This window comes from Numida meleagris, chromosome 6 (assembly GCF_002078875.1).
Source record: "Numida meleagris isolate 19003 breed g44 Domestic line chromosome 6, NumMel1.0, whole genome shotgun sequence".
NCBI lineage: Eukaryota > Metazoa > Chordata > Aves > Galliformes > Numididae > Numida > Numida meleagris.
Window position 1 is genome coordinate 46,019,847 of NC_034414.1, and position 12,993 is coordinate 46,032,839.

Genomic DNA, 12,993 nt, shown 5'->3' on the forward strand with positions numbered 1-12,993 from the left:
GTAGAGGCTCACTTTTACAACTGAATCCACAGCAGGCCACGTTGGGTGCCACACTGTATCACAGAAAAAGTGTACTTTCACAATTTAAATAAAGCTTGTATTCAGGCTTACTTTAAAAGAAAGAAAAATCCTACCGAACAGTTGACAAACACGCTAACTACTGGAATCAGAAACCTCTACACTTATAATTCCAGGCCTAACTACATTCTCTTGCCCTTATCTCAGTAGACAACCCTTATTTAACACAGCAGCTTTTAAAGGTACATAGCTGAAAATTCAGTTCCAAATTCTTAAAATATAGTGGCCTTCCAGAGCCTAAAGAAGGCCTATGTGAAAGCTGGAGAGAGATTCCTCATCAGAAAACAAAGTGATAGGACAAGGGGGAATCATTTTATAACTAAAAGAGGGGAGATTTAGATTAGATGTTAGAAGGGAATTTTTTAATACGGCAGTGGTGAGGCAGTGGCACAGGCTGCCCAGAGAAGCTGTGGGTGCCCATCCCTGGATGTGTTCAAGGCCAGGTTGGATGGGGCCCCTTGGCAGCCTGGTCTGGTGGGAGGCGTCCACACCCATGACAGGAGGTTGGAACTAAATGACCTTTAATGTCCCTTCCAACATAAACCACTCCATCATTCTATAAAAGCAAATTCTGAGCATTAAAGTTGAAAATATGTGACAACACATTACTAAAAATCAAAAACAGTAAAATAAACCCACATCATCTTTGTACCTAACAGTGCTTGTTGCAGACTGACAACATCTTCTGGTAGCGGTGTCCTGGACTGAGACTTCTCCTGTTCTTTCAAGAGAGCATCTTGCTCTGCAACAGAACTTTGAAGTGTACTGAAGTCAGATTTTAGACTTTCGTATTCCTGGGTTATTTGGATTTTTTCTACCTTTAACAATTCTTGCTCTTTCAGAAGAATTTTGTTTTCTTCTTTGGCAGAAGATAATTTCTGATTTAATTTTCTTATTTCATCCTCTAGGTCCTTTATAATGTGCAAGTCTTCTGCTTTCTCTCCTTCTAGATTCTGAGCACTCTTTTTCTGTTCACTAATTTTAGAGTCAACCATGGCATCAGTGCTTACACCATCTAAAAAGCAAAACAGATCAAGTTTGCAATACTAACCAAAGCCAGCACTGTAGATCTTTTGTTTAAAAGTCTCTTTCATCCCTCCTCCTGACAGAGGGATAATCTAAAACAAAAACATGATTATCAACAGAAAACTAACTTCAACAGAATTAATGTTTTAAGCAATGTCATGCATATGATTGATTTGACAGTTTTTCAAACACTTGGATCTCCTTGGCTCTACTGAGTTTTAAAGGGTGTCACGAGACACACATTGTTGAAGATTTCGTTACCATATTCTTGACGGGTGGGAAAGATGAAAGAAGCCAATTTATCAGGACACATAATCTGTCCGTTTTCTAAGATTAATTTATCAAAACCCATCCAATTCAGTCTGATGCAAAACCAGTGTTTATAATTTAATGTCAAAGAGTTGCTGAATGGCTGGCACGGAGTACAATACTTCATATATGCAACACATTTTTGCTAGTAAATCTTAATGACAGAATTGCAGTTTCTGTCAGTTTTTAAGTGGCTGCAAAAACTTTAGATTATTTGATAAACCACGTTTGCCAAATGGTACACCAAGTTTTTCACCTAAAGACCTCATTTTGCACATGTGTTTTCACAGACCCACCACATTATATCATAACATAGTTCTGCACAATCCTAATAATGCAATTTCCAGTAAGTTATAGAGTGTAAAAAAGCAGGATAAAAAACGTACAGGAGAAAAATGAGAACACACTGAGAATTCAAGTGTAAGCTCAGACAGCTTTGCCCTCCCCCCAGTCCTTATTACATTCTCAAACAGAACCAACAAAATAGCAGATACACTCTAAAATTATTTGAAAGCTGTGAGCAACACTTATTTTACAGATAACTTGTAAAGAAAAGATGTGATTCCTGCCTCTAACTTTATTAAATGGGCCCTACTGGTATGTGTATGTGCAGTGTACATAAAAGAGAGATTACATTTTAAGAGGCATCTGATTTTAAGAAATAAATTACCTGTACTGCCTTAAAAGTTACGCGCCTGCAAAAATATTTTCTCTCTTTCTCTTTATTGATCTCTCTTACCGAAAGCAGAATATACAATCTTCAGAAGCCAGAGTTTTAACAGGTTATAAAACAAAGGCTTAGAGGCAGATCTTATGTACTTGTGCAAAGAAGCTTCTAGAGGATATCCTAAGTGCCATGACTTCCTATGGAATATGAATTACCTTCAAGATATAATGAAGGCTCCTTCTGATAACTACTGAGCTTCTTCTACAATCTATTCATGCCACAGACATACATGTGGTTCTTATGGCAACCTCAAACTTTTAATCTAGTAACCCAAATGGCACACGGTACTTCTCACTATTTTTGCGCTGAGGTTTTCTGATGTTGCTATCATAATTCAGATGTTCAACTCAACCACAGTGAATAAAGGATACTAGGACTTGTGCCTCCCTTAAATGTGAAACTGAATTAAAGTTGAAATTCAAATTCCTAAATGTGATCTACCTCATATTTATTACACTGTTCATAAAGTAACATTTACGCTTTAACCACAATTCACTGCATATTAAATCAGAAAGGAACCTCAACAATAAGCATGCAGTAAAGACCTTGCTGTAACTGATTTTCAAGTTCTTCAATTCGCTCTTCATATTCACTCAGCTCTTCTCGATGTCGACGACTTATCTCTACTAGCTTTTGTCTGTGTGCATCCTGCAACACTGAAAGTTCATGCTGATGTTCATCTATTTCCCGACTCAAGTTCTGTTTGAGCTCCTAAAAACATTGTTAGAGAAACAGAACAGTAAAGCACAGTACAGAAGCTTAAGAAAGAACACAAAAGAAACAAAAAAGTTTTCCTTAGTAAAATCCAAGGATTTATTAAAGGATTTCTCATAGAAAAGGTCAAGGTTTTTTTAAGCATTTAAAAAACCATTCCTTTAAATATATATTTACACAAACAGTATACTATACAAATAATAAAATATAAAATATTTATATTTAATATTAGACTGAATAAAGATTACAACTGTTTTCAAACAAAGTGGATATATTAGGACATTTCTAATAACTTTCAGGAATTACATTCAAATTTGTATTGTGCACCTTCAGTGAAAAAAAAGGCAAGATGAGAAGGGAGAAAAAACTTATGTTGTGTATCTAAATTCATTCTCAGGACTAAAACAGCTTCTGGAAATGATTTGACCTCATAAATGCTGGTGGCATTCTTTTAAGCTTAGGTACTAAGTTTATCAAATTACATAAGTACCCTAACACTTTCTCAGAATACTAGGCTGTTTTGAAATTTAGCACCATAACATTTCATTCAATAGTACATACAATTACATTATATATCCACATGCACTTTTAACAGAGAAAACGTGCTAGTGTTATAAATATATTTAATTTTATTCGTATCATGTGTCAGTACACAAAACCATCAATAATAAAGCATAAGCTAGGACAAGTTTGTCAAAGTTGTCATCTTACCTTAATGGTATTTTGCAGTTTGCATATTTCACTTTGTTCAGCATCATTTGTTCCTTGCACTTTGGAAGACTGAGAAAAGAAATATCACACCTCCAAGTGAAATTGTGATAAATACATATATTTTTCAAATATGCTTTCTTTTTTGGAAATCAAAGGCAGATGGCAAAGGTAACATGAAGCTTCTAATCTTTAAATTTGGAGTAATTTCCCCTGGAAGAGGGGCATTTTAATTAAAAAAAAACTTTTTAATTTTCCATTGAGTTTTTTTTTCGTTATGTGCAAGTGTGTAACAGTTGGGAGGGGTGACAGTATTGCACCTCATAAAGTAACAGGGTTGCTTAATTTTACTTCAGTATTTCCATATAAAGTAGTATCTCTGAATCAGGCTTTAGTTTGAGAAATTTGTGATTCACATCACCAACAGCCTAAAAGAGTATATTCTTCCTTGTCTCAGCAGATCATAAATTACAACTGACATATCAATTACTGACAGAAAAGTAGGTAAAGACAGTATGCAATATCCAGCTATCACTTCTGATAATATTTTGTTGTCAGTAAGTAGTCAATCGCACAGCTGGGCAGAAGAGTTTTTTAAAGGCTGAATAAAAATGAAACCCTTAATTGGTATGAATATTCTACATGAACGTACATAACACCCTCTTCCTAACTTGACAGAACATGGATAAAAGCATCATGAAAAGGCACTGGGAAAATAATTATTGAATTTGTCTCTGGTCATGTATTGAAAAAAAAAAAAAAAAAAGACTAAAACAACATTAAGCTTCAGCTTCCATCACATCATGTTATTTCTACAAATTTTACAACATAAATGTTAAAGACCAACTCCAAAAATACCCAATGTGACGCAAATAGTATTTTGGAGGGGAGACAGAAGGCAAATCACTCACCTGTGCAATCTGCTTCCAGTGGTCAACCTCAGATTCAAGTCTAGAAACTTCATTGGATAATCTGTTTATTTCTTGTTGAGACCAGATTATATCCCCAAAATCCATGTCATCGCCTTCAAAACCTGAGGAATGTCTAACCACGGGAACAAAGGAGGCTGATGTAGTGGCTGGTTGTGAAACACCGCCTCCTAACTGTGCTGACTGAGCAGCGGTCTGAAGTTTCTGCAACTGTTCCTGTAATGCATTCTGTCGAGCTTTTAGATGGCTGATTTCCACCTGAACATACAGAATATAAGGCATTGGTTCAGTAAGACTATCAAATTATGCTCTATTTGTACTCTTATGAAAGAACAATGAAATACAACTCCCTCCCAGCATAAAACAATGGTCACTTCCACTAAAAAGTGAAGGATAAAAATCCTAAACGCTTTTCTGAATGAGAAAAGCAATCCTAGCTGACAAGTTACAAAGTATCTCATACAAGACACATATTAAAAGTGTTAACACTCTTCTGGTTAAGCATTTTTACACATACTTTGGCAGACTTTTCAGTATTGAGATACCTAATAGGTGTACTGTATCAAGATTCAGACTAATAGGTTGTATAAAAAAAAAAAAAATATTTCAAGAGGTAATTCAGATATGAAAATTAAACAACGTATGATGCTCAAGTTACTGATTTGGGATAACGTGGTAAAATTAATTTTATGCTGAGCATTCCAGTGTATTGCAAATGTGCTTATTTACAACAAACTAAAATTAATTCAGTGTAATATTTACGTAAGAATTCTATTATTTTATTTAATGAGCAGGATATCATACATTTCAAAATTCTGTTTCCTCTTGTTCACTCACGCATTTACAAATAAAGCTGAAATAGAATTCATTTTGTGTAATATTCTGGGCATACTCATACCTTTCTTCATTTACAAGGCTATGAAAGCTCACATTACACAGTGGGTGATAAAATTGGTATGTTTACACCAAAGGGACATTTTCTCAAATTACAAAAGGTAGCTCTGTTTCCTTTAATTTTACACTTTAAGATAAACAACTGCAATATCCACAGACTATTTAGCTGAGAGTTTGCTGCTATTGCACCTCCAGAAGATAACTGAACTAGAAATACAGAGCAGTTAGTGTATCATTTCTCAGTGATTACAGAAATTCTGATATACACGACATTCCCAGAGAGTTCTCTCTTTTCTCTCCTAGTTGCTGGCAGCTCTGCTTATATTATGTGACTCAACTAAATTCTTGTTTTTGTCTCAGTTTCTATATTCATGAACAATCCAACCATAACGCTACATCCAGAACTGAGACCAATAGTTCACCTGAAAGGGCACAGATACTGTAACTAAACAGCAACAAAAGCAATACAATACATAGCAGTTGTACTTACATACTTTACTCTGTATCATACCTCTTTCTGTTGCAGCTGATTTCGGTACTCTACAGACAACTGTTTTATTTGAAGCTCTGCTGCTTCATGCTTTTCTTCTAAATCACTACAAACTTTTTTCAGTCTCTCGTTCTAGGAAAAAAGAGAAATGGATATTAGCAAATTCTGAACAGTTCTTATGGAACTAGAAATGCATAAGCTTGACGAAGAACTAAAAAACCAACCCAAAACCACAATCATTTAAACAGTTCAGATTTCTCGCATTATTTCACTCAAAACACACAGTAACTACAACTTTCAAGTGTGGCCCCAAAATCAGGCTCACACCCGATCTTTCCATTTTTATATAGTGTGGTAGTTTGTGGCGACCAGAAGTAAATGCCAAGAACAAAAAATTCAAGGCTGAGTTATACGTGGAACCTGAAAATAGCCACACAGCATAAACTGGGGCTAATATCCCTAACAGCCCAGTATTTTAACACTGGTCAACAACAGACACCAACCGTCAAGAAAAAGAAGCAGGAATTGTTACTTCCCCAAAACACTATCTAGCTTTTCAATGCTCTCGAGTGCAGATGACATACATGAAACCGGTTGGTTTACAGAAATAAAGTCACAAGACCAATAAGTCCTTTGTAAAAATACACAAGGCCACTTTCTGCAAGGGCATATGGGATTTGTAAGAAATGCTGGAACAGCACAAGCATCTGCAGCTATGTCAAAAGGAGCGTGAAGTGGAGCAACAGAAGGAGAACTGCATCAATTCAGACAGACACCCACCCAACTTCAATGCCTGTAGCAAAAGACATGCTGTCATGCGTGGCTGGACACTGTGGATTTACAGTCACATATATGAAACACTAAAAGCCAATTAAGTCTTTACCAGTCAAAATTTACCAAAGCTTAACAAGAACTTGGCATTTGCAAGCTCTTTACAACCAGTCTACTGCTGTAGTGCAAGTCCCCACAACCAGTAGGAACAGTTGCACGAAACACCAGTTAGCACAAGATGAAAACATGCACCATATCCATATTCTGGTAAATAAATTTGCTTCCTAACCATGATGGCAGTCATTCATCAAAGGAAAGAGGCACATTCTAATACTAATACTAATTGTTTCTAGATTTACACAAGGCTGAACAACTCTGGTGCAAAATTTCACCTTTACCAGAAACAATTTTTATTTATTTTTTTAATCACAGTAATTTTCTGAAATTTCTTACTTCTGACTTCTGTGCTGCATTAATACTTTCTATTTCTCTGAGTCTGGAATTGGACACGTGTAGCTCTGTTGCTGTATCTGAAAAAAAAGTAAAAAATTTCAGTTTTATTAACTTTTAGAATGCTGAGTAGACATTAGCTAAGACCACAGTTATTACTAAGTATATTTTCTTTAGACTGCTTTAACATTTGTCTGTACATAAATATGAAAAGTTGCCTTCATCAGAAGGCTGGTGTAATTGTTTTTCAGGCCAGAATCTTTCTGGACTTAATTCAGTTCTCTCATATCAAGTCTTTAAGTCAAATCACAAAACTAATGGAAAAGTCTGAAATTAAGCTTTAAAATAAGTGTAACGGTGGTTTTCACTGGGCTGTTACGTGTCACTGAGTCAGTTTTTCACTTAGGACTTTGTCCCTAACATAACTGTTGCAGCAGATTATTTCTCCATAATTTCATGTGAACGTTCAGAACAAGGATTACTTCCCTAAAATACAGACAAAGATGACTGACTAAATTTAGTCAAGAAAACAAACAAGTGAAAACCAACAACTAAAAAATCCACACAACAGAACACCAATCCTGTCCCTTATGTGATGGGGCACAAACCCTTTAAGACTTGTTGTCATTTACAAATGCAACACAGTTTGATCACACCAGTTTATCTAACACAAAAAACTGCATCTTGGATCTTCTTCCTTTAAAGATCAACTTTCCTCAAATAATCCATGTTTACCTCTCCCTCCTCCCAGTTTTAATGAGTATAAATAGAATACTTCATTTTATTAATGAGGAATCACAATTAAGTGACTAGAAGGCTGACTTAATATTTTTTTGAAACTTGAAATAAACACAAACACTATTTTATAGTTTCCTAAACTCTGCTTAAAACTGATGTTGCTCAAGTGCTGCAGAGGCTGCAGTATGCCCATTAAACTGAAGATGTTAGCGTCTGTAATCCACCAACACCATAATTAGTTAGGCAAGCAGTCAAAACAATGAATAACATTAAAAGTTAGGGTAAGAAAACCATAGAATCATTAAAGTTGGAAAGACCACTAAGATCCTCCAGTCCAACCACCCCCCCGTGCCTGTGAATGCTCTAGACCACGTCACTCAGTGCGGCATCTACACTTTTCTTGAACACCTCCAGGGATGGTGAGTCCTCCGCCTCCCCAGGCAGCCTGTACCAGCGTCTCACTGGTAGGGAAGGAACTACCTGAAAAGTGTTCTTAAGGCCACGTGGTACATGAAGGCCTTTAAGGATCAGAACAAGACTTAGGTGATGCTGGATTTTTACACCCCAGGTCAGTAAGCCTAGGACCCCATACAAACGCACTGCTCCAAAACTGGTAGAAAATGGAAGCTGCTTCCAGCAGTGCTAGCAGTCAGCTACAACTGGAAACAACTGCTGATCATCAGCTCTCTCTAGCACAAACCAAAACACAAATCTGTGAAGCAGAATCAATATTTATACTCTACTAGCCAACAAACCCACCAGATGACCGCACAGCTCAGCAGCACAAGGCAAGTTTCCAAATGAGGCCAAAATAGAATTTAGGATATAAAACAATTCAGAGCACATCATTCAGAAAAGTAAGGAAAAGATTCCTTCTCAGAATAAAGATGTCTCTTCTGAGCATTTTACCCACATACCAAGTGCCCCATCAGCATCAGGCCTCCAGCAGCAGCTTGCTAACGCTATTTATGCAATGCATTCAACAGTGCTTCACAGCTGCAAACAAGGTATGGTAGTTGAAATCCACACTCTAAGGTGAAATCCGTAAGTAGCTCTGCATGGCTGCTATTCTTTATGCTCACTGCAGAATACTCTCAGCCCTGCTGAAAGATCCACAACAAAACCAAAACACGGGACCTTCATCTGAGTGACACGTCAGAGCTGATAACACCGATGTGTACACTGCTGCTCTGCAGTTGTATGAGGTCACTGCAAAAGCAGCTCATCAGACCGGGTCTGAGATAAACGAAGCACACGCAATGAAAAAAGAACGTCATGTACTTTCACGATGGACAACCCAACACTTCACACAATTCAGAAACTACAGAATAACCAGCAGAGTGCTGGCTGGCCTCTCCTACAGCAGCCTGGGAATGCAGTCGTTTTATTCCCCCGGTCCCGAGGTCAGAGGTGCAGAACAAAACCCAGACCAAACAAAACCCAGACCAAAGCGGCCAAGGGCGGTAGTTGCGGAGATGGCCCGGCACCGATCTCCCTCCCCGGCAGCCGGACAGGCCCGCGCCGCAGCCCCTCTTACCGCCCACTTCCTCCGCGCCCTCCAACAGGATGTCCTTGGTGAAGCTGGAGATCTGGCCGGTGAGCGAGGACAAGCTGCCCCCCACCTGCCCCAGGGACTGCCCGAGCCCCGAGCCCAGCCCGCCCAGCCACGACGCCATGGCTCGGCCGGCTGCGGGCCTCCGCGCTCAACAGCTCCTGGCTCCGCGCCGGGCGGCACCGGCTCCGAGAAGGGGGCGGCCGCTTCCTCTCTTCTCCTCGCCGGGGAGGTCGAAGCTCCGACACGGGCTCAGCAGTGCGCTCCCGGCGAGCCCTCCGCCGGAGCCGTGCGCATCCCCTCGCTCAGCGGCTCCGCCCGGCAGCGCCGGCCGCTGCCACCTCGACGGCCGCCATGACACCCCCCCCCCCCGGCTAGAGCGCCCCCACGGCGGCTGGCGGGCAGCGGAGGATGCCGGGATCGTGGCGGAGCCACTGGGGGCGGCCCGGCGGAGCTGAGACCGGCAGCGCCGATTGCGACTCCGCCACCTCCTCGGGCAGCCTGGTCCAAGGCCTCTACGGCTCTTTCTGTGAAGAATCTTTTACAACCGTATATATTTGTGCCTATTTAGACACCATTGTGAAAATATCAAACAGCGCTGCCATTCTCCATTCAAAGCAATGACAAAGCTTTTTTTTTTTTTAATCTTTTCAGTATTATATACTTCATATACACAAAATAGAGACAAAAACGGTGGAGGAATCTAATGACAAAGATCTGATACTGAAAGTAGAGATGAAAACATAATCCTGAAAATGATTTCTAAAATATGCAACTATTAGACAAAAGGAAAAAATATATTCCCATAGGAAGTCCAATTTCCACACTGTTGTCTACACATGAGATTTCATGTAGCATGAGATAAAATGTCATAAAAGCTTGCATATTTTAAAGGCAATCAAAGCTTTCCTGCTTTCTTGCACAGTACCATTTCAGTATTACACCCCTTTCTATTCAAACCCTTTTACGCTTCCCCTCCTGAATTTACACAGTGGTGGTACTAGATAAAAAACAAGCCATGCATGTAGTAACAATTATGTATTTTTCTTAAAATAAATAATGTAAAAGCATTTTGATTTTGTGAAAGTAGGTGGAAAGGTGCATACATTTAAACGTTTCCCGAAGAATGAGAACCAAGGAAAGAGGAACAGGTTGAATACAGAAAGATTTCTTTAATGCCAGAAATGCAAACAAGGCAAAAAATATGTATGCAAGTTAATTTTTTTTTATTTTGTGAAACAGCTCACGCTTTCACAACAGCATGAATACAATACAGGAATGCTACCCATTCAAAAGTAAATAATAAAATATTTGGGCCGCTTATGAAGTATTGGTCTTAACTTGAACAACTGATTTTGTATGCGCATGTGGTGAGTGTATTAGACTTTTCTTTTTAAATGAATTATGAGTAACTGAAGATTTCCCAGGAATTTGGCTTGTTTAATGTAAGATAGTAGCAGCTTAGAAAATTAACAAATTAATTTTATAACTATGTCCTTAAAAATGTTTCCAGTTAATTTTTTTCTTTTCTTGGATTTTTAAAAATGTTTTATTTCTTTAAAGTCAACTTTTAACATTGGTAATAAGAATCATACAATTATATTTCTTGTCAATATGAGTTCTGGTGCTCCCAAATCTAATTGTCCATAATACTTATCAGTAAATGACCCCCATTTGTCCTCTTTCATCTCTACGTTTGAAAGTTACTAAATTCTAGAAAAAGCCTGTCTTTCTGGAATAACTGTAACACTTCGTTTTTCATTTTTTAAAAGCCAAATTATCAGTTTTATAATAAAATGAAGCAGCTTGCAAACAACAGTATTTGTCCAAGACAGGGAAATAGAACCGCTTACTTGTGCGGATAGCACTTTAAGCACAGTTCTTTTCTCTACTGCCCACCATATTACAGATTCATAATAGTTGCAATAGTCCAATATTAGAACCCACTGGAGATTTAACATTGTAATGGTATTTAGTACTCCAGTTGAGAAATGTATAGGCACCTTATAGTGTGATGTCCACACAGCAATCACGTATGAGAAATAATGAAAGTAAACACTAGCTGAAAATTGCACTTAAACCCACAGTTTATGTTTTCTTGAAGTTCAAATAGTGCTAAGAGCCCAAAGGCAGGAGGAATAAGCCAGTATTTTATCAGATGAGCTCCAAGGCCAGAAGATGTTGACAATTTAAATTCGTATCTATATGAATTGGACTGGATGATCTCATAGGTCTTTTCCAACCTAGCTAATTCTATGATTTTAAGTATTACTCATTCCCCTACCTCTTTGATTTCTACAAGCAGAAGAACACAAATTGTGTCAGATGGATTGTGAGGAAAATAGTAAACATCTCTCCCAGGGATGAAGTCTAAATTTCCCTTAAGTATCTTACTGTAATTAAATAAAATGTATGCCCTTTACAATAGACTCTGGCCTACAGCGACAACATGGAAAAAAACAAAAAACATTTCAGTTTTTCCAATTCAATAGGCTTTGAATTAGTAAACATCACATTTATCAGCACAGTTCAACCACACTGAGAAGTGTTTACCACTAAAAGAATGCACACAGAAAAAACAAGATCAGCTTTTTATTGACAGCTTAGAAGGTCCACACATTCTGAACTTTAGAACTGGCTCAAAAAATACGTTCTATCAAGAATTAGTCTTTTCTGTTGGTGCAGTTAGCACACTTAGCTTTGTTACCTCTGAATTGCTTGGCTAGGCAGTTAAGCATACTTCAGCAAACCTGACATTCCTCTGAATGTCAAGCTGGTATTTGTACAGTGATGCTGTTTCAACATAGAAAGAAACATAGTTAGCCCTATAATCTGACTCACACATTTGTGCTTTTCAGGCACTGTTACTTTTTAAGCCATACATGTCAAAACACTTGGGTAAAGCAACTTACAAAACAACATGAAAATTCGAATGCAAACCTCCACAATTCAGTGATTATAAAAAACCATGTACCAGAGGTCAGTACTGAGGCCCATCCTATTTAATATCTTTACTGATAATTTGGATGAAGGAACTGAGAGCGCCATCAGTAAGTTCGCAGACAACATCAAGTTAAGGGTAGGAGTTGAACTGCTTGAGAGAGTAGGAAGGCCCTACAAAGGGCTGGGCTGAGGCCAATGGGATGATGTCAAACAAGACCAAGTGCTGGGTCTTGCACTTTGGTCACAACTACCCCATGCAACGCTATAGGCTGGAAAGCTGCATGGAGGAAAAGAATCTGGAGGTGTTGGTTTACACTCAGCTGAGCATGAGCCAGCAGTGTGCCCAGGTAGCCAGAAAAGCCAAGAGCATCCTGTTTTGCATCAGAAACAATGCAGTCAGCAGGAGCAAGGAGTTGATCATCCCCTGTGCTAAACTCTGGCAAGGTCACACCTCAAGTACTGTACTCAGTCTTGGGCCGCTCACTACAAGACAGACACTGAGGCCCTAAAGTATGTCCAGAGAAGCAGGTGAGGAGTCTGGAACACGTGTCTCAGAAGGAACAGCTGGGGGAACTGGGACTGTTTAGTCTGGAGGAGGCTCAGGGGACACCTCATTGCTCTCTACAACTGCCTGAGATTGCGGCAAGGTTGGGGTCAGCCTCTT

General features: G+C 38.7%; 1 protein-coding gene across 1 annotated transcript in view; it reads right to left on the reverse strand.

Moving 5' to 3' along the window:
• TRIP11 (thyroid hormone receptor interactor 11) overlaps positions 1 to 9,752 on the reverse strand; it is a 29,943-nt gene extending 20,191 nt beyond the window's left edge. Inside the window, exons 1-7 of the mRNA XM_021403725.1 lie at positions 9,372 to 9,752; positions 7,100 to 7,176; positions 5,897 to 6,007; positions 4,474 to 4,749; positions 3,566 to 3,634; positions 2,686 to 2,851; positions 731 to 1,093 (exon numbers count right to left, since the gene is read on the reverse strand). Coding sequence (XP_021259400.1) covers positions 731 to 1,093; positions 2,686 to 2,851; positions 3,566 to 3,634; positions 4,474 to 4,749; positions 5,897 to 6,007; positions 7,100 to 7,176; positions 9,372 to 9,510 — 1,201 coding nt within the window. The 5' untranslated portion in view covers positions 9,511 to 9,752. The remainder of the gene's footprint in view (positions 1 to 730; positions 1,094 to 2,685; positions 2,852 to 3,565; positions 3,635 to 4,473; positions 4,750 to 5,896; positions 6,008 to 7,099; positions 7,177 to 9,371) is intronic.